The 25,903-nt window shown below is 36.6% G+C and overlaps 1 protein-coding gene and 1 long non-coding RNA gene across 2 annotated transcripts; one reads left to right on the top strand and one right to left on the bottom strand.

Annotated features, from left to right (window-relative positions):
• The first annotated feature begins 9,210 nt into the window (after positions 1-9,210).
• On the top strand, positions 9,211-21,636 carry LOC121426297 (cation-dependent mannose-6-phosphate receptor-like). Its single transcript, XM_041622540.1, has 8 exons — positions 9,211-9,863; positions 10,640-10,739; positions 11,600-11,724; positions 12,378-12,465; positions 13,587-13,684; positions 16,008-16,134; positions 20,062-20,124; positions 20,713-21,636. The coding sequence occupies exons 1-7, from the start codon at positions 9,682-9,684 to the stop codon at positions 20,119-20,121; spliced, it is 780 nt and encodes a 259-aa protein (XP_041478474.1). The 5' UTR covers positions 9,211-9,681; the 3' UTR covers positions 20,122-20,124; positions 20,713-21,636.
• LOC121426298 lies at positions 16,496-19,957 on the bottom strand. Its single transcript, XR_005971590.1, has 3 exons — positions 16,815-19,957; positions 16,647-16,730; positions 16,496-16,545 (listed from the first exon to the last, which is right to left on the bottom strand). It is a non-coding gene; the product is annotated as an uncharacterized LOC121426298 (long non-coding RNA).
• Positions 21,637-25,903: the final 4,267 nt, after the last annotated feature.

Genomic DNA, 25,903 nt, shown 5'->3' with positions numbered 1-25,903 from the left:
TTTTTTGGGGGGGGGGGTTGTCTTCTCAGGATGCTAAATCTTCCTTCGCTGAACGAGATGGTGGCTATACCTCCAACCTGTAGCCTCTGGAAACGCATGGTGGTGTTAGCAGCGACTGGAGCATCATAGTCAAAGGCAAAGTGAGGCTCTATCAAAAAAAAGGTTCACTCTCGTTACGGACCAGCTAGAGAGCTAGTATTTGAATTGAATTGAATTTATTACCAAATATCACTGTCAGGTACAATTACAAGGAATAGTACATCATATATAAACAAAACATTTGGTAATTGGAGCTAACATAATATCAAGATGCAAATCGAGGTTGGCCCCAAATAGTCATTATCATAGTTTAAACAATAAGTATAACTAAATCTCAATATATTGTACATCAAATTCAGTTCTAATTCTACTTATTACTGTTGCAGAAAATTTCGATCATTTTCAGTGAACAAATTTACACTATTTACAAGAAAAAATATCTTATTATTCACAAAATCTTTATATAGAATTATTTTTTTCAGGTAGTATTTCACCATACCAAATTAATTGCAGTAGCATTAATTTCAACGATTTCAACGATTTGCTAAATACCTTACGACAGGGGGTGTTTACAGATGATTCCATAAAGTAGGACCAGAAAATGAAATTGATTGTTTTCCCAAATTGGTATTATTTTTGTCAAGATTAACATTTCGCTTTTCTTGTAAGGATGGTCTATAGATGAAAAATAATCAATAAAACTATGCAGCAACCGATTGTTCATTGAATTTTTTCCTAAATACTCCTATCAAATATTGGCATTGTTTTAAAATATCGAGAATATTTAGATCATAAAATAAAGTAGACCAAAGCCCAAGGCTACTGACTTGTATCCTGGATATATAGCAAATCCATCCCTGAGACCAGGCTATCACCATCGAGCCCAGATCTCATACAAAGTTTGCCTGACTCAGGCTAGACTTGTCAGAATCGGAAAGGCTGCTGATGACATTTGTCGACTGTGTTTATCTAATCGAGAAGATATACAATTCTAAGCTTTACATTGGTAGGTCATTTGTCTATTTTATTAATGATTAAGTTATGATAAATCATCGCTAAATCTCGGTTTCGTTTTTTCTGGGACGCACTGTATAGAACACTTCGTTTATCATCACATCATATCCAGCACTCCATCTGTGGCGCCGTGACCTAACGCATAAAGGAAAATTACAATACAATTCGTAGGTTTCTTCGAGACAAACCCTCAGCAATTTCTAGAGTGCATTCCCCTGTGCACCTCAGCAATGTCAGTAAGACCCAGCTCCACACACTTTAGTCAGGGGCCTTAGCAAAATCTGGGGACAGGATTTACAAAAGCGCCATTTTTTGCATTAGGGTCCCTGGTATCAAAAGCATTAATTCTAGATAGGGTGCCCCGAAATCAGTGAAGGGCACCCTATTTTAAAATGCTAATTTATGCAAATTTTATGCAAAAAACTCATAGTTCACCATATCTAACTAAAAATAATTTTCAAACGCCCAATTTTTGTGTATTTGGGTCTTCTTTTGCTAAACATTCAACTGCAGGTCGATTTTTATAAAATTGGTGAGTATGAATCAATTTTTAAGGTTAATTTATGCAAATTATATGCAAATCACATGTAAAAATACATTTATTATCATATATCGACATATATAATTGTCAAAATCACAATTTTTTCCACATGTGTCACTGGTACCAAAAGCATAAATTCTTGATAGGATGCCTCGATATCAATGACTGGAATCCTTTTTCATAGGGCTAATTTATGCAAAATTATGCAAAATCACACTATTCACCGTGAATTGCTGTATATGTATAGTACAGACCTAAACTTTTCTATAGAAGCCTATTTCTTTTTTTCGGGGGGGGGTATTTGGGATTTATTTTGACGGGGCATCAAATCTAGATTGATTTCTGTACAGTTCCTGAATAAGAATCAACTTTCAATGTTAATTAATGCAAATTTATGCAAATATGTGTAAAACTCATTAACTATCCTATTTTGAGGTTTTAAACCGAGGGGCAAGCACAACAATTCATTCATTATGGTGACTTTCCATGCGACCAGAGGAGAGCATCATGTTTAAAATGCAAATTTATGCAAATTATAAATCCTGTGCATACCCCTTTCACAATTAAAAAAAAACGAAATCATATGGAAAAGATAACAGTATTCCATCTTTCTTTTCAATAATAGACTTGTTAAGAGGTTGAACGCTGCATTTTTTTAGTACAAATGTCCAACTTGGCACAAATGTTCCTTGAGTCAAAAGAAACAGATTCATCCAAAGAGACACGCTGTATCTATGCAAATAAGCAAGTAATTTGCATAAATTTGCATATTATGTCGATATAGCGAAAACAAGTATTTAAGAATATATATTTAACCAAAACTGCCCTTAAATTGGAAATAAAGACTTAGGGTAAGAAAGGGAAGAAAATTGTCATAAAATGATTGGGATATCCTTGTTTATTATTACCTAATTTACATAAATTATGCAAATTATAATTTAAAACAGAGTATATTTAATGAATCCTGAACTGTTTTATAAATAACAGCAATTAATACACAATGTCAACATTCTACATGAAAGAGAATAATATTAGCGAAAACATCGATATGCTTCATAACAATATTAGTGTCTTAATTTGCTTAGAAAGATCAGGGCAAATATGTAAAAATCGGAGGGCTCCCGTGGGCTTAAATAAAAAAAAACCTTCTTCAGGAATCATGCTAAATGATGTCTCATACATCTGTCTTTTCCAAGTCTAATACAAGTCAAACAAACTGGTTTTGTAAAGTAGCGGGAATGCCGGGGGAATTCAGTTTTGCCACTTCGGAGTCTCCAAAAGATATATATTTTAATAAAGTTAAATATGTATTGAGGTGGGGGTATATTCGTCATGATTCATGTGCCAGAGCTTTATTAAAGCAGTAACCTGCAAATCAATGTCTCCTGTAAATTTTCCAAGAGAAACAAATTAAAAAAAATGGTGTATTACCAATACCGAAATGCATTTGTCCGTATATACCATAGATACGGTGTGGCAGACACACCAACAAAAGCGATACGAGAAGCCGATGGAAGCTATTGTGTTGGGATTGTGTTATCTCGAATGACATACCATTGATCGCTTTATTGTCCGATTCGTGAGTGTGACTGTGATATAGAGGCTGTTTTGGGTCTCGTTTTAGCGCAATATCACGTCTTACATTTTTACATATTTGCCCTCTTTATAAGCAAATTGAGACACTAATACTATCATGGAGCATATCGATGTTTTCGCTAATATATTCTCTTTCATGTAGAATGTTGACATTGTGTATTAATTGCTGTTATTTATAAAACAGTTCAGGATTCATTAAATATACTCTGTTTTAAATTATTATTTGCATAATATATGTAAATTAGGTAATAATAAACAAGGATATCCCAATCATTTTATGACAATTTTCTTCCCTTTCTTACCCTCAGTCTTTATTTCCAATTCTAGGGCAGTTTTGGTTAAATATATATTCTTAAATACTTGTTTTCGCTATATCGACATTATATGCAAATTTATGCAAATTACTTGCTTATTTGCATAGATACAGCATGTCTCTTCGGATGAATCTATTTCTTTTGACTCAAGGAACATGTGTGCCAAGTTGGACATTTGTACTAAAAAATGCAGCGTTCGCCCTTTTTTTGCAGTTAACAAGTCAAGCAATTCAAGAGGTCAGGTTTCTTTCCCAAGTAGAGTTTTCCCCTGTCAGAAAGAGGAGGGTATATATATGGATGGTTCTCATGGCAGAAAAAGCGGTCTATGTCTGCCCCTCTGACAATATGTACATTTTTTTTAGAACAGGGACACGTAAGATTTGAGCAAAGAGACCCGATCCTTCTTTTTCTGTCGTCCCTTGATTGAAGGTGACCTGAATAATTTCAGTGATTTTTCTTTATTGGTTTATGAATTGATCTCTATCTCTAAAACTAAGGTAACAACAAGACCAAATTTTCCCAATCAATTTTAGGCCGAATCAGAGTCGAATCTGTCTGGAATAGGTCCCGAATCAGAGCTATCGACTTCCCAAAATAATTGTCCAAATGCCTCCCCAAAATAATTCAACCGAATTCCATCCGAATACATTCCAAATGTGGCTCGAAAAATGTGTCTTGGCCACATTCTGGAGTATTTTGGAGGATATTCGGCTGGTTTTAAAATTTTCAAGACAAGCAGAGTATCTCCACGAATGTTTCCGTTGGAGAGGGAGAACCTTCCGAATCGATTCCGGGAGCTCTCCGAATCCGAGATGAATAAGTACCAAATCCAGGCCATTTTGGGCAGAATTGATCCGAATTTGTTCGGGAGAATTTGGTTTTGGTGTAACCCTTTGCTTAAAGCTAGGGTTAGAATGGAACAGAATCAGCTGCGAATCCATCCATATATACGTATTCTGGTGGTTTCAGGAATATTCTGTTTCCCGAATGTGACCACAACAAATTCTATTCGGGCCACATTCGGGATGTATTCCGATGGAATTCGGTTGGATTTTGGGAGGCATTTTGGGGTATTTGGGGAAGATTAAGACCTATTCATATCAGTCGTAGAGTAATTAAAGGTCCGACTCTTGCCCCCCTCCCCCCGCCCCCCCCCCATATCTTACAAATCATTACTCGAATACAAAGAATATAAACGAGTGAGACGAATTGGCCAGAAATTAGAAAAATGGCATCCAAAAAGCTGCCGAATCGGTAAATTATAGCCCATTTCGAAAGAATCTGGCACATTTTCTCGAACTCTTTGGCGTCCTCTGCAAATTCGGGCACTGTGATAATCGTTCGATTCGGGTCGTTATTCAGGTCCTCATTTGGCGATAATCGGAGGATTCGGGCTAAATTCGACTCGATTCTGGCCGCTCTGGCTCGATTTTTGCCACTGTTCTGGTTGGCATACGGTTTTATGCTTTATGTAATATATGATTAGTCAATGGAATACAGATTCATACATAAATTATTGTTAATTTACATAATATAACACACTTTTGCATCAAAACGGGATTTTCAATAGCATGTTTTGCTGGCGGTACAATTGAAGCTTTTGAACTGAGTGATAGAGGTACTTCAAGAGTTTGGCCCCTTTTCCTTTGTTAATACCCACTGGAATGGGACTAATTTATACATATAAAATAATTGCTAATTTAAATAAATTAGCATATTTTACATGAAGACGGGATTTTCAATAGCACGTTTGATAGGGAAAATTAAATTTATCGATCTGATAGAAAGTTTCTTAAAGTTTGGTTTCTTTTTATTCCTTTTTACTAATTTTTACTATTCATGCATAATTAACTGCTACATGTAATCAGTGGCGTAGCTAGTATTTTTTCCCGGGGGGGGGGCACTGGGGGGTCCTTGCTTTTTCAGGGGGGGGGGCACCGGCCATTTTTCCGGTGTGTGTGTATGTGTCCACAAGGGCGGATCCGACTTTCGCCAATAGGGGACGGGGCCCGAAATTATATCTTCACCTATATCAGTCACTTCTTAGTTTTATTCTTATAAAACAACATAAACATAAAATAATCTCATAAGCCTTATAAAAAGTGCGAGCGCGAAGCGCGAGCGATTTTTTTTTTTTTACTTTAATGTATTTTTTCCTGAAATTTAATTTTCTGGGCAATGTTATGTGTGATCCTGAACAAGATTCGTATGTACCCCCAAGCGCGAACAGAAATGTTTATCAACTGTTCTAGCATTATCGAAAAGGGACCTGTTAAGGACTGCTTACAGTTACCCACGAAGACGGTATATATTTCAATAATGCGAGCGCGAAGCGCGAGCAAATTTTTTGACATTCCGATCTAAAAAAAAATGGTCATTCTAAGCACTGTTCTTATTAATCAATGTTATAGGTATGTAACTAAACAATTGATGCGAGCGCGAAGCGCGAGAGGAAGAAAATTTAGATTTTAGACCTAAAAGCGGGACACTCTATTCATATTTTGTAAGTCATAAATATGATATAGTCAATTGGGTATCATTAATAATGCGATCGTGAGCGTGAGCAGACAATTATTGATATTCTGATGTAAAACTGGATAATTTAAGTACATTTTAAATAAAGAACATGCACGCTATCGCGCATGTTAAATATTTAGACCTAAAATCTGGGCATTCTGAATACATTTGTTTAATGGAACATTATGGAATACACGTAGACAATATGAACTTGGCAAACCAAACAATGCACGCAGCGTGAGCGTAAAATGCTGATATGTAGACCATAAAACGGACATTTTACAGAGCACTTAAATTTGTAAATGAAAAAAAAATAAATAATGAAAGCTCGATGTCCGAGCTAAAATATGTTTTGCATATTGACTTCAAAACTTGCTCCACATCAGCCTATTGAGCAAGATATGAATCCCATCGAACAGGCAATTATGGCGCGAAGCGCCAGAAAAAAATTATATAGTAATGAAAAGATGAAAAGATTTTTTTTTGAATTGCAAGTCTTCCCCTCACATTATTTCATTCAGTCCTCCTCTTATTTTCCTCTTCTTTTTTCTGCTATCTTTCTTCTTCTTTTCCTTTTTCTTTCTCCTTTTCTTTTTTTTTTTGCTCTGCCAATTTTTTCTGGGGGGCACCTGGGGGGGGGCACGCCAAATCTCAGGGGGGGGCACGTGCCCCCAGGCCCCCCCTAGCTACGCCACTGCATGTAATTTACATAAATTAACATATTTTTGCATGAAGAGATGATTTTCAATATCATGTTTGATTAGGAAATTTAAAGCTATTGACCTAAAAGAGACTTTCTTAAAGGTATCATTTGTTTACTTTTATTAATCAATTCCAATTGGCATATGTCTTCATGCATGAATTACTGCTAATTTACATAATTAGCATATTTTTGCATAAAGTTGCAATTTTCAACACCATGTTCTGTGGGGAAAATGGCCTGATAGAGACTTTCCTAAAGTTTGGTGTCTTTTTTATTAACTTTTATTTATTAATTCCCATTGGCATATGGCTTCATGCATACTGCTATTTACATAAATTAGCATATTTTTGCATGAAGATGCAATTTTCAACACCATGTCCTGTGGGAAAAATTAAAGCTATTGATCTGATAGAGACTTTCCTAAAGTTTGGTATCTTCTAACTTTTATTAATTAATTCCTAATGGCATATGGCTTCATGCATAAATTACTGCTAATGTGCATAAATTAGCGTATTTTTGCATGAAGATGCAATTTTCAACACCATGTTATCTGGGAAAAATGAATCTATTGACCTAATAGTGACATAGGGAAAGTTCTGTGCTTTTGTAAACTCTGTCCCCAAAACTTCAAATTAAAGGCCTAAGGCCCCTGCCCGGGGGGGGGGGGCACTTTCATTGACGAGTGGATACCATGCGCTACCAAAAAAACACGTAAAAAGGATGTCTTTTTCACGATAGGGCACGTTACGTACGTAACGTGATAAGGGTGTCAAAAACACAAAAATAATGAAAAAAGGGTATCTATTTCGCTAGGAAAATTACGTGTTTAGGGTCGAATTTGCGGAGTTGATAAAACAAAATCAAAATGTTTTATAAAGGATGTCCTTTTTGCCCCAACACTTCGTGTTTAGAGTCTGATTTGCGCGAGGTGTAGAAGACCAAGGTAAAGCCGACGACCGAAGGACCCGAAACAATTTGAAACATTCCTGTACTTGTTTAGGGGTTCATTTCAGGGAATATTTGCCAAGATCTATTTTGTTTCCAATACTTGTTAATGGTAGGGTTTGAGACGCCAATACTTGTTAAGGGGTGCATTTTCAGAATATGGAAATAATGTGTTTGTGCTTTTCGAGACCCCATGGTCGCGCATGGTATCCACTCGTGAATGGAAGCCCCCCTCCCCCCCGGGGGGGGGGCTGACTACTTATTTTATACTTCATTCACAAGCCTCACACAACCCGCAAAAAGCTCCTCGGCAACTTTTCTAGCTGTTGAAGACTGCTGTAGAACTAGATACCAGCGAGCTAGCAGCGATCTCCGACCTTTACGGAGGAGGATACAAGAGAGAGAGAGAGAGCTTTTCCAAAAAATGTGCCCTAGTCTTGAATGATTCAATTTGTCGTGTGTGTGTATTTGAGATTTTGTCAGACGTGTATCAATCAGATATGATTATTTACGTCTGGGACCGACCTTTAACGTCACCATCCGAAAGACGTGACCGGGGCTCGAACCTCTGCATCAATTTGTAACTTCCCCACAGCCCCGGGGGGGGGGGCCACTTACGTTGACGAGTGGATACCATGCGCGACCAAAAAAACACGTAAAAAGGATGTCTTTTTCACGATAGGGCACGTTACGTACGTAACGTGATAAGGGTGTCAAAAACACAAAAATAATGAAAAAAGGGTATCTATTTCACTAGGAAAATTACGTGTTTAGGGTCGAAATTGTCGGGATGATAAAACAAAATTAAAATGTTTTATAAAGGATGTCCTTTTTGCCCCAACACTTCGTGTTTAGAGTCCGATTTGCAAGAGGTGTAGAATGTGGGGTCGTACTAAACCAAATAAGGTAAAGCCGACGACCGAAGGACCCGTAACAATAAAACATTCCTGTACTTGTTTAGGGGTTCATTTCAGGGAATATTTGCCAAGAGTATCGTTTTGTTTCCAATACTTGTTAAGGGTAGGGTTTCACACGCCAATACTTGTTAAGGGGTGCATTTTCAGAATATGGAAATTACGTGTTTAGGGTGCTTTTCGAGACCCCGTGGTCGCGCATGGTATCCACTCGTGAATGGAAGTGGCCCCCCCCCCCCCCCGGGCCCACAGCTTGGATTACAGGCACACGCCACAACGCACAGTTGAATTTGGAAGTCTATTAAATATAGGGGGTGCGGTGAAGTATAGTACGGTACCTGTCACCTGATCTGGCTACTCACGTGACAAATAGTCTAGCCTACATACGGATTGATCTGTAGTACTGGCAAAATACTTAAATACTAAAATAGGCCTTCCACCAGAGATTATTTATTTAGACTGCCTAAGTTTACAGGAAATCGGCAAACTTGCTACTTGTTCACTTTCTTAAAGGCTAAATCCTTGAAGAAAATACGCTCTTGGAACTCAACATCGGAAATAAATTCCTCTCGCCGACGACGTCACCCTGCAGGCTGCACCAGTCCAGGCCAAGGCAGGTTATTAGGCTCAGCCGGCCGGCAGGACTCCGCTCTCGTGTTGGCTGCTACTTGCTACTCGAGTGCTCGCTCGCTGCACTTTCAGTTTCACTGCAAACTATCTTTTCTATTTGGGAGAGGAAATCTAGATTGACTTGTTCCAGCAGTGAAGACCGAAAGCGGTAAGAGACTTTAGACAGTAAACTTCCTCATATATCTCAACAGCTTACCACTGCACTGGCCACTCGTTGCCTATTGTAAGTTTTGCCTTGGATTTGTTATTAAGTGATGGTCGTGACTGTGGACTGCAGCTAGTGCAAGCTTCTATTGAACTTCAAGTGCCACTTCTACTATTTATACTTATTCTCTTCTAGATCAGTGTGTGATCCTGCTGAGCTGAGTGATCAAGGCAAATTGACATTATTATTGATGATATTCATAGTCACAGAACTGTACACCTTCAATCTACAACAAGTACAACTTCAAGTAACAACATCTCAAAATGGTTTTCTACAGTGAATTGAGAATAACGATCCTTATTCTCACATTGTGCTTGTGTCACTGTACTGCGTATTTATGCAAGCAAATCGATGCAGAGAAGAGTAATTGCCGTTGCCAATTTGATGATCCATCAAATAAAGTGGTAGATTTTACATCCATCTCTCGCAACGATGGTCATCCAAAGTAAGTAAATTGTTTGGACACTGTAAAACAAGGCCAGGGGGTAGAAACTATCTAGACCAATATTGAAGTAAAAAGATCCAAGCCTTAAGTTGTGCCACTCATTCAATGAACAAGGTTGGTTGTGCTAGCGCTGCTGAGTGAATGATGATTATTTAAGATAATGCTTTAATTGTTCGCACCTGGCTGGGATGTAGATCTAGTCGGCATAGACAACTAGTACTACTACAAGTAATTTGTAGTTTGTAGTACCTGTACAATTCATTTATTCATCAAATCCCTTTGCCCAAAACTAAATTGATATTTAAATCATGTTCTGTATAATAACAAAAAAAGAGTGTGTGTGTGTGTATTTGAGTTTTGTCAGACGTGTATCAATCAGATATGATTATTTACGTCTGGGACCGACCTTTAACGTCACCATCCGAAAGACGTGACCAGGGCTCGAACCTCTGCATCAATTTGTAACTTCCCCACAGCTTGGATTACAGGCGCACGCCACAACGCCCAGTTGAGCTACACTTATAACCTTTCTACTAGTCATAGTAGAATATTCTCAAATGAAAATGCTCTGGTGAATGAAAAAAATGATCACCAGCATTATATAGAAAGACTATCACAAATGAATGTAATTAAACAATTTCTTTATAAGATGTACCGTACAGAGTTTTGTTGTACATATATATATGTATACACAGACACAGGTTGCCGACTGCAAAAGCATTGAATGATTCTGCCACCTATTCTGATCATAATTGGATATAATAATTTTTTTTCAGATTTCCTTTTGATGGATATAGTACTATAGCATCGGATTGGAACTATGCGTTTAACCCTTGTTTTCCATTTAATGGACCAAGCGTGTGCGCTGGGAAAGCTGTAAGTACTTCAGCTATATTAAAACAAAAGTTTGATAGCCTCATTTTTTTTTTCTCTTTTAATTCAAAACGGGCCATTCTTTTACAGACCAAGAACCTTTATCATTGAAATGATTTTTTTGCTGCACTGTGTGTGTCAACTTCTTAAGAGAAAACAAAATAATGAATACCGGTAGCAGTCAAAACAATGAAATAAAATATTTAGTTTGTAAGATGTACATTACATGTACATATGTATGTTTATAGCATTTGGGGTCAGATTTAATTCTGGGGTTTTTTTAATCAAAAAGTCAAAATTCTAAATAATTAAGTTACACTTCATGGTAGTCATTGTTGTTCGTTTTTGGCCCGTATCTCGACCTAGTAGTCTCTTCAGTACTTTTGGTGTTGAGATCTGAAAGGTAATTCATGGTATATTCCTGATACACTGTATTATGTACATCCTCTGAATAGTAAACACACAGTTTGTAAACAAAAGCTATAGTAATAATGTGCCCAAAGTGCAGTTTGACCTAGTTACAAGAAAAGTTTTCTGGCACGTAAGATTGTTTAGGCTTCCACTGGGAGAGCATATTTAAAGACGTTTCAGAATTCAATAGGTCGTAAAATCTCAGCTGATGGCGTTTCCAAACTTACCCTTTTTTAATTCAAATTTTCCTTCTTATTGCGATCTGAAAGATGTTTACATTTACAACCGAGACATTGAACACATCCTCTGTTTCTCATCATGTTGTGTTTTTTAATTGTATTTTCAACCATGATTCATGTTCCTCGGCTGTTTAAATTTGAAAGTCATCATTGAAAACACCTATGGTATGATATAAAGCTCTATAGATGATTCTCATAATTTTGTCTTCACAGGTTTGTCAGCAGAATAAGAAGACACCTGATACTGTGTATAACCTAGGTGAAGTTAAGCCTACTGTATGGAACCCTAAAGATGAAAACACCATTACAGTCACCTATACATCATCTGATAATATAAGGTACTGTCGTAAATTGTAACATTCGGAAGCATTTATCTGTCTCAAATAAACTGCCCAGTGTATCTTACAGAATGAACATAGTCAATATTTTTACTGAAATAGATGTACATGTACTTTAAGTTAGCAATATAAATTGGGTTCTAGCTTCTATAAAGTCTTAAAACTAGATCTATAAAATATAATGCATGACTTCAAAATAGATATTAGGACATGTAGAGTAGAGAGACATGCGGTAGACTCAAATTTGATTTTGTGACAAATTATTCAATGTCTAGAGAGAAGACTATACTCCAAACCTGTCTGTGTTAGCCAGTATATGAGTAAAAACTGTGAATTTAGTCTCTTTACTTCAGACTCCTCATTATGCACTGTGCCAAAACCAAATGTCTAATAAAGTGGTGTCTCTGACTCGTGCCTTGTAAGTTTTAATAAAAGGGGGTTACATCCTACCACTGCTTAATCGTCCTCTGGCTGAATGATCGATATCAAACAACCAATCAGATGACAAGGATCTCTCTGTAGACATGTAGTTGTTCATACATGTAATCCCTGAGTTAGGACAATCATAAACCGAAATAAATGTCTGATCACATCACGACCCACTCCTTTCCTCTCCTGAGTAACCTTGAATCTTTTTTTCTTTTTCTTTTTAGGACATCACTTGTCAGCTTCATATGTGATAAAAATGCTGTCAAAACTCCAATTCTTGAGTTCACTAATGAAGACCCTACAAACAGTTATGTGAGTATTTACATTTTTCTTTACAAATGAAATTATAAATTAATTTATTCTCTCTTATTTTTATAGTTAACTCAATTTTTATCTTAAGACTTAACACAGTCAATCAGTGACCATAAACAGCATTTGTCAGTTTTTTACATAACCCAGAGCTATGTCTTCCCACAAGAATCCAAAAAACATAATTTTTTTAATAATAATTTCATCAGATGATCTTTTTAGGTTTGCATGGTGTTTTATAACGTGGAGAAGGTTTTATGGTTCTGCTATTACGCGTGGTATACCATAAACCCTCTCCACATTGCAATAATTTCATGTTGGAAAGCTGCTGTTATTAAAGACACTTAAAGATCAAGATTCTTGCCAAAAGAAAAGGTACATGTACTCAGTTTTGTCAAATTATTTAATGTTTAAGTCTCACTATTCTTGTGGGTTTACCTAAAGGAATAAAAGTATATTCCACAAGTGCTCTAACATTACAGAGAAAGATATTTTTTATTGTGCTTGTCACTAGTCTTGATGTGAATGGTCATCTGCAGTCAGCTCATTCTACGTTGATTTTCATTCAATGTACCTTTTAAAGATAAACAATTTATACATGTGCGGTACAAAATACTAATAATTCAAAACTTGAATAATATTCCCCCTCTTTTTATAATGCACCATGATGACACTTCATCCTTTAGTTCAATTCAAATTTATTTCCAAATTCATTAAAAAGAACAGTGGGAACAAAATTATATATATATATATTATATACACAAAAAAATATGAATAAAAAAGTGTTAACAGAACATAACCAGAAGAAATAGTGATGATGATGAAATAATGGTTGGCACATTATAAAAAAGTGTGCATAGCTAAGATGTATCAATGAAATAAAATTCAGTATATGGTATGGATGTGGATGCGGCGAGTACCAAATAATTAATGAAGATAAGAATTATCATTTTATTAAGACAAAAGAGATAAATCAAACATACTTTAAGCAACCTTCAAGTTAAACAAAACATAAGAAGGATTTAGAAAAAAAACTTCTACTTCTTGTCTTGAACATCCACCTTGTTCAGACTACCCTCATATCATGATAATAAGGATTATTATGGGGTTTTTTTTCATTTCAGAATTTTAATGTAAAGACTTGTCTTGCTTGCCTTGAAACTGTGCCAGGATGTATCACTTCAAAAAGCAACTTAACTACTGGAGGAGTGCTGTGTATTATGTAAGTTTACAAGACGTTTCTTTTTTAAAATCTCTCAAATTTAAGTCAGAAATGAATAAAGAAATATAATGACCTTGTTATTTATAAGATATTTGTTTTTTATTTCAAATAAAATTCTTTGTATGATGATCAGAAAAGTTGTTGCGCATGAAAAAAAAGTATCTGAATTGTCTACTTTGCAATCACGTTCATATTAACTTAAATTTCTTTGAACTACCAAGATATTTGTTACACATTATTAACAAATTATTTTTATTTGATTAGACATTCAGTATAGTCATATATTGTTGGTGATAGTATAGGTTTTCCCGTCTAATTACGTCAAAATTTCAACCAATTTAATGATGTAATAGTTCAATTCGCAACTAATTTGAATGACCTATGAGATCAACATTTAAATACCCAAATACTTTATTTAATTCAATCATATTGGCACGAGATTTCATGGTTATTTCATTTAAACAAGTATAAAGATCGATTAAATTCAAAAAGCTAATGAGGTGTTTTCATATTCGCAACGGTACCCTCCTTGCGAATGTTTAGGAATTCAAAATCATTAATATGCGATCACTTATAGGATATGCACAGTGTTTATTGTTTTTTACTTTTTATTTTTTTTTACTTCATTTGAATGATTATGGAAATGGGTTTTACTTCTTAATTGGATGTTTACCATTATACTGAAATGTATCATCCATCTGGAAAACCATCATCTCAACAACAACTCGTTTTTCTACTTTCATAACTATAGAACTTGGTCAATACCATCCCTTCCCCACAACGATATAATTTACAATTATGTAAAATAAAAAAAAGAACAAGATGATGAAAAAAATAGGTCACCCACCCACTCACTGGCGGATCCAGGGGGGGGGGGGGTGCACACCCGGCTCATGTCCGCTCCCCCCCCCTTTCAGAGCCACAATTAAAAAAAATTGTGGACCATCCCTTATTCTTTCGTTAAAAACCTTCTGTTTTGCTTGTCAATTCCTAGGGAAAATGACCCCCTTTTTTGGAAATCCTTGATCCGCCCCTGCACCCACTCATTAATCACTAAAAGAATAACCGTTCACAACCATATCCTATATCCTATAAGTGTTACATGAATTACGTCTTTATCAAACATAATGGAATAAAATTATTCTAACTGAAAGATCAGAAAAAAAAGATAGGGTAAAGTTTGAAGAAAAAAATGTATAACGGTATAAAAGAAAAATGAACACAGAAACATATTATCTGAATTTGGACGTTTAAAGGTAAATGCTAGTTTTGGTAACGATATCAAAATGAGTTCGTACAGAATCCAACGAAATGACCACCAAAGTGTCTGTTTGTAAAATAAAACGCATGTGCCAAAGGATTCTGGAAGAAATTGTGTAATTGCTTAGAAATCAGCAAATAAGCACAGGATTCGGGTAGAGCGTCGGGCCCGACGCTCTAAGCAATAATTATACATGTACATTCTCCATGTGCGCTTATCTGTGTTGGGGATCTTCAGTGTGAACATTTTTCAACGTAGATTTCAAGATTTCACAAAGTTCAGTTAATGTAACTGTACCAGATCTAGATCCTCGATGATATACTGACAATTAAGCCTTGTTTCACAGACTTTCTCATGAAATCAGTGTTTACTTCAACTACTGGAATTTCTCTTTAAAGTGCAAATATGTGTGCCGATTAATGAGATTGAAAATGGTATTTTGGGTGAAATTAAACGATCAGTTCATCGTTGCAAAATTAAATTACAACTTTTGGCCATTAATTTGAACGAATTTCTCCCTAACTTGACTATCTACCAAATTCAAAGGAATGATATAGAATGGAATTAAACGATGAATAAATTAAAATGAACCATGTGTGCAGAGGGTTGACAAAATATTTAGAATTTGAAAGTCCTTTCATTAATTTAAATGCAACCCTGATGAAATTGGACGGAAAAACCTATTAAAAATCAACATTATCCTGGTATTTAAAAAAAAACTATAATAAGCATATATGTGTGTGTAGAGTTTTGCCCATTTTGAAATTGCACAAAGTTGCTAAGTTTGTGTTTGAAAAAGTATTATTCTTCCCATTGATAATATATTTAAAAGTTTATTCAACTCTTTTTTTTAATCCAAAATATTCTTTATAGATTGGGATTGTAGGTGTTTGGATTGTTATTAAAACACAAAATAAAATTTTGTCCACTATTATCTTTAAATTCAAATTTTTAAAATGTGTAAATGGAAATTTCGGTATTTACTTCAAAACTTTTCAATATCAGAAGTTTTTTAAGACCGAGTTTGAGTTTATTTCCTCACTATTTTCTTTGTGATAACAGCTTTACTGTTCTGGTAGTGGTGTATATTGGAGGAGGGATTCTCTTCCAAAAGTTTGGCCGAGGTGCGACGGGTAAAGAACTGATTCCAAATTATGCATTCTGGTCAGACTTTCCTGCTTTGATCAAGGTAAGTAGTAATCCAGGTTTTCCTGTTAACTTTCTAACTACAGGGATAGCTGGAGTCACCCCACACTCACAGAAATCAGCCTCACCCATGAGGCCCCTCCCTACAATTTACTCTTTTTGGTTTATCCTCCCTCAATCTAACCCTCCTACTCTCCTCCACCTCTTGCTTCTTCCATGTATTGTTTGGTCACCCCATTCCCCTTTGACCATCCTCCATCAATTTAACCATCCTATTCTCCTCCACCTCTTGCTTCTTCCATGTCTTCTTTGGTCATCCCCTTCCCCTCTGACCTTCCTCCCTCAATTTAGCCATCCTATTCTCCTCCACCTCTTGCTTCTTCCATGTCTTCTTTGGTCACCCCCTTCCTCTCTGACCATCCTCCATCAATTTAACCATCCTATTCTCCTCCACCTCTTGCTTCTTCCATGTCTTCTTTGGTCATCCCCTTCCCCTCTGACCTTCCTCCCTCAATCTAACCCTCATACTCTCCTCCACCTCTTGCTCTCCTCCACCTCTTGCTTCTTCCATGTCTTGTTTGGTCAGCCCCTTCCTCTCTGACCATCCTCCATCAATTTAGCCATCCTATTCTCCTCCACCTCTTGCTTCTTCCATGTCGTCTTTGGTCATCCCCTTCCCCTCTGACCATCCTCCCTCAATCTAACCCTCATACTCTCCTCCACCTCTTGCTTCTTCCATGTCTTGTTTGGTCAGCCCCTTCCTCTCTGACCATCCTCCCTCAATCTAACCCTCATACTCTCCTCCACCTCTTGCTTCTTCCATGTCTTGTTTGGTCAGCCCCTTCCTCTCTGACCATCCTCCATCAATTTAGCCATCCTATTCTCCTCCACCTCTTGCTTCTTCCATGTCTTCTTTGGTCAGCCCCTTCCTCTCTGACCATCCTCCATCAATTTAGCCATCCTATTCTCCTCCACCTCTTGCTTCTTCCATGTATTGTTTGGTCAGCCCCTTCCTCTCTGACCATCCTCCCTCAGTCTAACCCTCATACTCTCCTCCACCTCTTGCTTCTTCCATGTCTTGTTTGGTCAGCCCCCTCCTCTCTGACCATCCTCCCTCAGTCTAACCCTCATACTCTCCTCCACCTCTTGCTTCTTCCATGTCTTGTTTGGTCAGCCCCTTCCCCTCTGACCATCCTCCCTCAATCTAACCCTCATACTCTCCTCCACCTCTTGCTTCTTCCATGTCTTGTTTGGTCAGCCCCTTCCCCTCTGACCATCCTCCCTCAATCTAACCCTCATACCCTCCTCCACCTCTTGCTTCTTCCATGTCTTGTTTGGTCAGCCCCTTCCTCTCTGACCATCCTCCCTCAATCTAACCCTCATACTCTCCTCCACCTCTTGCTTCTTCCATGTCTTGTTTGGTCAGCCCCTTCCTCTCTGACCATCCTCCCTCAATCTAACCCTCATACTCTCCTCCACCTCTTGCTTCTTCCATGTCTTGTTTGGTCAGCCCCTTCCCCTCTGACCATCCTCCCTCAATCTAACCCTCATACTCTCCTCCACCTCTTGCTTCTTCCATGTCTTGTTTGGTCAGCCCCTTCCTCTCTGACCATCCTCCCTCAATCTAACCCTCATACCCTCCACCACCTTTTGCTTCTTCTATGTCTTGTTTGGTCAGCCCCTTCCTCTCTGACCATCCTCCATCAATTTAGCCATCCTATTCTCCTCCACCTCTTGCTTCTTCCATGTCGTGTTTGGTCATCCCCTTCCCCTCTGACCATCCTCCCTCAATCTAACCCTCATACTCTCCTCCACCTCTTGCTTCTTCCATGTCTTGTTTGGTCAGCCCCTTCCCCTCTGACCATCCTCCCTCAATCTAACCCTCATACTCTCCTCCACCTCTTGCTTCTTCCATGTCTTGTTTGGTCACCCCCTTCCCCTCTGACCATCCTCCCTCAATCTAACCCTCATACCCTCCACCACCTTTTGCTTCTTCCATGTCTTGTTTGGTCAGCCCCTTCCTCTCTGACCTTCCTCCCTCAGTCTAACCCTCATACTCTCCTCCACCTCTTGCTTCTTCTATGTCTTGTTTGGTCAGCCCCTTCCTCTCTGACCATCCTCCCTCAATCTAACCCTCATACTCTCCTCCACCTCTTGCTTCTTCCATGTCTTGTTTGGTCAGCCCCTTCCTCTCTGACCATCCATCAATTTAGCCATCCTATTCTCCTCCACCTCTTGCTTCTTCCATGTCTTCTTTGGTCAGCCCCTTCCTCTCTGACCATCCTCCATCAATTTAGCCATCCTATTCTCCTCCACCTCTTGCTTCTTCCATGTCTTCTTTGGTTCCCTCCTCCCGTCTGACCAGCCACTTTGAATTGAAGCACTCTTTTCAATTCTCCCTTGACATATGCCCATACCAACATAAGTAATAATAATATGCATTTATATAGCGCAAAAACTATTTCTATATATTCTATTGCGCTGCAAGAGCTTCCTAGGTGCTGTACATGTACATACTATTGGAATAGATAGGTTTCTAATTTTAACTTGAAATTATAAGAAATTGTTGAGTTCATTATGTTGAGGGGAAGTTTGTTCTACAGTTGTGGGGCTGACATCAGATCTCCTAGTGTTGCTTTAGTCTTGTGTGGGGTACTTGCAGTGTTAGTGTATCTTGTGAGCTACGAAGGTTATGGGCATGAATTTAGTATTTCAATCTCAAGAGATCTGAGATAGAACCTGGGGCCTGACCATGAAGACATTTGAAGACTATCATTAGGATCTTAAATGTGATTCTTTACTGGACAGGTAACCAGTGTAATTCTCTCAATAATTGGGTGACTGGAGAGAATTTGAGAAGACGACATATAAACGTGCACCTGTGTTTTGCACACTCGAATATACTTTCAAAACCTTATCCACCGTCTCTTCCAAACCTAACGTCTTCATCAAAACCAGTCTTCTTCCTTTCCATCGGCTTAAGGTTACATCTGCCTCCGTCAGGGTTGAAGATTCTTGCAGATGGTTTATTTGGCATGTGTGTATGACCATGTAGGTGTGCAGAGCAAATATATTTATGGGTGCTAGTTAAATATCCCATCTGGTTTAGCTCTGGCCTTCCGCCAGTCTCAGGCGGAAGGCTTTTGGAGAAGAGGCATTTATTATGTTGGGAAGGAGAGTATTCCATACCTTGATCGTCCTTGGAAAGAAGGATTGACGATGGTGCTCTGTCCTGCAGTGTGGTAGCTGGTAGCCGTTCCCTTGTTGCTGCGGTGAAGTTCTTGTTGATCCAGTTAGTGGGGTGATGTATTCTTCCACTGGGAAGCTGACAAGATTGTGGTGCAGCTTGTACATAAGGACCAGTCTAGAATCCTCCCTTCATTTCTGTAGTGTGGGCCATCCCAGTTCTTCAAGCATAGATGTAACGCTAGAGGTGTTGTCATATCTGTAGCACGAATCTAGTTTCCGGCCTTTGGATCATCTCAATCTGGTGAATAAGACGATTGATTGATGGATCCCATATCAAAGAACAGTATTCAACAAGAGGCTGTACTAGTACTTTGTAGGCAGTGGCTTCTAGTTCAGGCATGTTGATGCAGAGGCTTCACATCACTCTCCCCATTGCTCTCAGTCCTTCTCAAGTTCTCAGAATCCCCACCTTGATTTTACTCAAGCACCATGTTACCCTCCCATACCAGTTTAAAACTTAGCCTTGGCATGATTCTTTCCTCAAGAAATTTACCCACATTGTATTGCACTCAACCTAGATGAGGTGAATGGGTAACCGGTAGGATTAATTACATGAATGCACTGAGCACTGGAAATAGTATCTCAATTTAAACTCAGGATGATAGTAACAGTGTGTCACAGAATATATTGTAGATAGATGGCACTATAAAATGCCTATTATTGTTATTATCATGTTATTGTTGTTATTATTATTGTTATGATCTCTTTCATTGCTTTCAAGGATGGTTTTCTCTTTATGATATCACCATGTACCAAAAACGATGGATACTCATCAATTTGAAAAGTAAGTTTATTGATACAATTTGAATTGTAAATACTTGATATTCATTTCAAATAATTATCTTCCTACTTGGTGTGCTGTTGATAAAATTCTTAGAATAGATTTTTCATCCCACGATTCTTTGTACAAGCATGAAGTTAACATTTTTAGATGTTTTAGATGTTTAGCATTACCATCATCTATTGATAATTTTTTGGTTTTGTTTGTTTAAAAAATGCCCTTTGAATACTTAAATTGTTCAAGTTTATTAATCGCATATCTAAAAGCTGTAAATTTGCATCTCTATTTATATAGATTACATCCCAAAAATAGCCTATTTGCAACTCCCCCCCCCCCCCCCCGAAAAACAAATCCACTTAAACGAGTATATTTCATGTTAGTCACACCATACATGGTTTTACATGTAGTGCTGAACAGAAAGGAATGTGGTACAACTTCTTTATTGCATTTTTATTGGACAGTGTCATTGGAGTAGTAGCAGCTACTGAATCTGACTGCCCATTGGCTTCCACGTGTAACAACTATGATTTCTCTGCTTTTATACTCGTGCTTTTATATCCTTTGCTTTTCTCTCCTCTAAATCCATTTTAGTGGCTTCATTGATCATGTGGAGATAGCAAGAGAGAGAGGATCGTTCACTGATAGCTGATTTTATGGACAAAGTATTGAGAGGACTGAGTTTGTAATTCAAATGTTTTTCTTCATACATCTTTTAAAATCCAATAATCCTTTAATATCAATTGTCAAGGAACTTTGTATACCGTCTATGAATACAGTTAGATCTGCATACTAGGATGATTTCCATCTCTCTCTCTCACTCTCTCTTTCTCTTTCTTTCTCTCTTGCTAACTCTATCTTGTTTGAGCTAATATCTTGTTGCGTGACTTCATGAAATTCTCTCAAGGTATCAAGGTAGACCTATTTGAAATCTAGAAAAGTGAAATTGAATGCGAGAAAGAAGGTCATCATTTTATCAACTTGGCAAACAAAGAAATCAGAATCGTTAATTTATTGATAGTAATTTTGTTGAAGTGGAAAATAGAGAAGGTATATCAAGTTATCAAGAAGGTGAAATTGAATAAATTATTTATCAAAGATCAGAACAAGGTCATTTCATTACATCAGGAAACAATGAAAGTGAAAATATCTTTTTATTTATGAAAAATAACAGGGTCATTGTATTATAATGGAATGAAAAAAAAAATGTTTTTGTTTATTTATGGTAAACAAACAAGGTCAATGTATTTATTATAAAGAAAACAAAATGAAATTGTCTTTTTAATTTAAACAAGGTCATTGTATTATAATGGAAAAAAACCTTGAAATGGTCTATATCATGGTAAAAACATACAGGTTATTGACATTTTTGTCTCACCTGCATAGCAGAGCGAGACTATAATTGCCGCTTTTCTGACAGCAGTGGCTATGGTGGTGCCATTAACATCAAATCTTAACCTAAGGTTCAGTTTTTGAAATGACGTCATAACTTCGAAAGTATATAGACCTAGTTCATGAAACTTGGCCATAAGGGTAATCAAGTATTACTGAACATCCTGCCTTGGTTTCAGGTCACATGACAAAAGTCAAAGGTCATTTAGGGTCAAGGAACTTAGGTCATATTGGGGGAATTGATATCGAAATCTTAACCTAAGGTTAAGTTTTTGAAAAGTTATCATAAAGTAAGAAAGTATATGGACCTAGTTCATGATGGTTGCACATAAGGCATAAGGGTAATGAAGTATTGCTGAACATCCTGCCTGAGTTTCAGTTCACATGACAAAGATCAAAGGTCATTTAGGGTCAATGAACTTTGGCCATATTGGGGGTATGTGATGAATTACCATTGTGAATTTGAAAGTTTATGGATCTTAGATCCATAAACTTTCAAATTCACAAAGTAGATCATCTACTTCATAAAACTTGGAAATAAGAGCATAGGGTCCATGATAAGAGTAATCAAGTATTGCCAAATATCCTGTGCGAGTTTCAGGTCACATAAAAAAGGTCAAAGTTTATTTAGGGTCAATGGACTTTGGTAATAGGGGGGGTATTTGTTGAATTACCATAATAATAATGATAATTGGATTTATATAGCACCTTTTCCAGAGGATACAAAGCACTGTTGATGGCATAAGACAAGTTTAGGTTTATGGTTATATATTGTGTGTTTTGGACATAAGAGTAATAAAGTATCACCGAACATCCTGTGCGAATTTTAGGTCACTTGACCAGGTCAAGGGTCATTTAGGGTCAATGAACATGGTATCTATTATACCAATTGTGTTTTTTGTGAATAATTATTTTATAGTCATTTTCAAAGTCAGCACTGCTGCTATATTGAATCATGTAATGCAGGCGAGACTACCAGAGGCGCTCCACTTGTTTCTTTAAGAGGAGATTTTTAAGGTTGGTGATAAGGGGATCATTTTTTTTTATTATTATACATCTCCATCTTATGTACATGTAATCAAAATATTTATTTTGTAATTTTTTGCAAAAGTGCCTTGAAATCAGAAGTTGTCTGGAAAGATATTCAGGGTCTGTTACGATAGCCTATCACAACTTGGTGCTTTGTAGCAGTTTATATCCCTATTGAAAAAGGCAAGCCAACAGCAAGTTTTGTCCTTTTTGTTTTCTGTGGGCTCTAATACATGATGTGTCATTTGTATAGCTTTTTGACTGTGAAAGTGAAATATATGTTTGTTTGTCTTATCGTTATTGTTGATTCCTAGGATCTATGTTAGAGATCTGTTCATTTATTCCATAGTCCGGTTTATTTTCCTAAGGTTAGGAACTATCTATGAGATGTAGATTTTGAAATTTAAAAAGAAAAGTGTAATGGAATTTATTTTGATATCTGTGTAATGCTTTTAAAGCTAGCTACACTGTAGTTTGTGACATTGTTCAAGATGAAAATAAAAATCATTAATTCAGTTGCTAATTGTATCATAGGTCAGCCATTTGGGTCAGACAGAAATGGCCAGAGCTTTATAAGACCAGTAAGTCATTTATGATTTTGCAATAATGGTTAGGAATCTCCCAGTAAGCATGGTGACATCACATGATGCTGTAGGCTTGGCCACCCACGCTGTCTACTTGTTAGGGGCATGTCATATGCTCCTGCGACATTTGCTCTTTAGATAGGTGGTGTTACTTCCAAAAGAACGACACGATACTAAATTGAAGACAAAAATAAAGAATAGAACATAACATTCTAATAAACGGAACATGTTTTGAGGTGTCGCACCTCATCCTCAGCCTGAAAATTATTAACAGAGTCATTGGTATTTATACAGTTGAGATGTCAAGTAAAAATTTCAAGGTGGTGTTAGTTTTACACCTATAGGTGTTATTACAACACCTATGGTTGTTACATTTACACTCTTTGGTGTTATTTTAACACCTCAGGGTGTGGTCCTCTATTAACACCAATTGGTGTCAATTTTAACACCACAGTTTTACAGTGTAATATCTCATAATGTTAGAATTTGGATTGTATTTGTCATATAGTTTTTGGTTTAGAATAATGTTAAGATTACAATAATGGTTTATTCAGTTTTGGAGGTTGGGTTTTATGTTTGGCTTTATGTGCGGATTTCCTGTCAGAGCAAATGTCGCTGGAGCAATTGTCATGGAACCCTCATTCATTGTGTATGGGAAACCTCAAATATGCAGTTTCCATGGCCCAAACCCTGATTTACGTTACACCATGATATTAGTCTGAGCTGAACTTATGGGAAGCTGAAAATATTAAAAGTTTATTTACTCAGTATGTTTCTTGTTGTGTCTGGGGTCATGTAAATTTCCATGTTTTACATGTAAATAGAACTTTTGAATATTATTTCCACACAGTTGGAAGCTAAATGAGATTATAAGTTATATATTTTTATGTCGTGTTTGGCTACCCATAGATACACTATATATTTATTTCAACTTTGGTTCAAATATACTGTAAGTTCAGCATGTTGGCTTACATGTACAGTACATGTATGTCTTGTGTTCTTCTTTCTTTTTAGAACCAAATGTTCTTGTTCTTAGGGGGTTTATGTTCAGTGGTAGTATTGATATTGCATAACATTACTTGTTATGTTACAGGATGTGTCTTAATAATAAGAAACTTCAGCTATTTATTTCTGCTTTATGAATGTATAGTGTGCTCAATATTCTGAAGGGTCATAATTCTAAGAAGGAAAATCCAAAAAGGTTTTATTTATTATAAAGGTTTGTTCATTGGACAACAACTTGAGGTGTGTTATTTTGAATTTGGCCTGGAAATGAAATAAGGTTGGAAGTATGGAAATAAGACTAAGGTTTGTTTGTATGGAAATAAGAACATAACGAACCTTACTCAATTTTCAGACGATCTGAGCTATGATTCAACAAATCTTATTTCTTTGTTGGAGTAACAAATCTTCAGAAAAAAACCAAACCATTTTAATTTGATTACGGTAATGAACCTATAGAACCTTCTTTTCTTTAGATAACAAACCTTGACTCTAATGAGGCTTCAGGATATTTGTACAGGTCTGTGGAATAATGAGATGTAACTTAAGATACATGGTGAATGTCTTGTTTATTTAGCTTTGAAAAGCAGTGTAGTTATATTTATTTGTAGGCTGACTGTGATATAAAAGGCTGTAGATGTAAATGAAAGTGTTTGCATTATTAATTGAAATTTACTTAAGAAGCAAGACTGCACATCAATATAGTTTATTAAAGAACACTTACATGTAGGCACCTTTAGAATGATCACCTTGGTATATTGTTTTAGTTGGCATTTGCAATACTAGTACAGGGTGAATAGGAGAACTAACCATTGGACATTGTGATGAATTCCAAATTATAAGCTTATACAGTAGCAAGACCTTGATATTAGTTTTTTGAATACCTCCTTTTTTTTTTTTAAATATATCAATATGTCTTCTCATTCTATGTTTTTTTTATTCATTACTTAATTATGCACTGACACTCCAAAGTCGCAATGTTAACATGGTGTATTTTGGATAACAATCATGGATCTTGATTTCTCTGTCAGAATACACAATAAAACGCTGTTTAAAATTTGATATTATACTTCTTACTTTATTGAAGTAGCCTAACTGTTTAAACAACCAAGTTCAATTTATTGAAGTTTAAATGTTCCACAGTAAACTTTGTTTTTTTTAAGATTTCAAATGCTTGTTTAGTCTGTTTAACAACTGCTCTAAAGTTCACATAGTAAATAGCATTAAATATATATAAAAAAACGTTTTACTGTGGGTTATACATGTATTTCCCTCGTATAAATGGATGGTTGATTATCTGTTGTGACAATGAGAAGTTTATAGGCCCAAAGATGAATTATGATAATTATTAACACTTATTCTTCCTTTGTATCACCTCTATGGCCTGTTGGCTCAGTTGGTGGAACATCTGGCTTACATCCAGGAGGTCGGGGGTTCAAACCCCGGTCGCGTCAGACCAAAAGACATTAAAAGATGGGGAGTCATGGCTACCATGTTTAGAGTTCAACGATAAAGCGATAGAGCTATGATCAATTTGGGCAAAATTAGTTTTTTGTGAAGTTTTTCCATTTTAGATTTCTATTCTATTTCAAACAATAAAAGATGAATTCAATTTTTGTTCATGTTACTAGGTATATTGTCTACTTAAAGTGGTTTGTATGTAGTGTCTAAGTTGGTGAAGTGCACATTCCTTTTTTGTATTGCTTATATTTTGTTGAAATAAATTTTCATCAAATTTAAGTAGAAGATCATGACTGATTTTTCATAATTTCTTGTTT

This window comes from Lytechinus variegatus, chromosome 13 (assembly GCF_018143015.1).
Source record: "Lytechinus variegatus isolate NC3 chromosome 13, Lvar_3.0, whole genome shotgun sequence".
In the NCBI taxonomy this organism is placed as follows: Eukaryota; Metazoa; Echinodermata; class Echinoidea; order Temnopleuroida; family Toxopneustidae; genus Lytechinus; species Lytechinus variegatus.
This window is presented reverse-complemented; position numbering and strand designations above follow the sequence as displayed.

Bases quoted from the DNA above. Each gene is read 5' to 3' on its own strand.
- LOC121426297 (XM_041622540.1), top strand. From the start codon at position 9,682: ATGGTTTTCTACAGTGAATTGAGAATAACGATCCTTATTCTCACATTG. The intron at 12,466-13,586 runs GTGAGTATTTAC...TTTTCATTTCAG, and splicing joins AAGACCCTACAAACAGTTAT to AATTTTAATGTAAAGACTTG. The intron at 13,685-16,007 runs GTAAGTTTACAA...TTGTGATAACAG, and splicing joins GGAGGAGTGCTGTGTATTAT to CTTTACTGTTCTGGTAGTGG.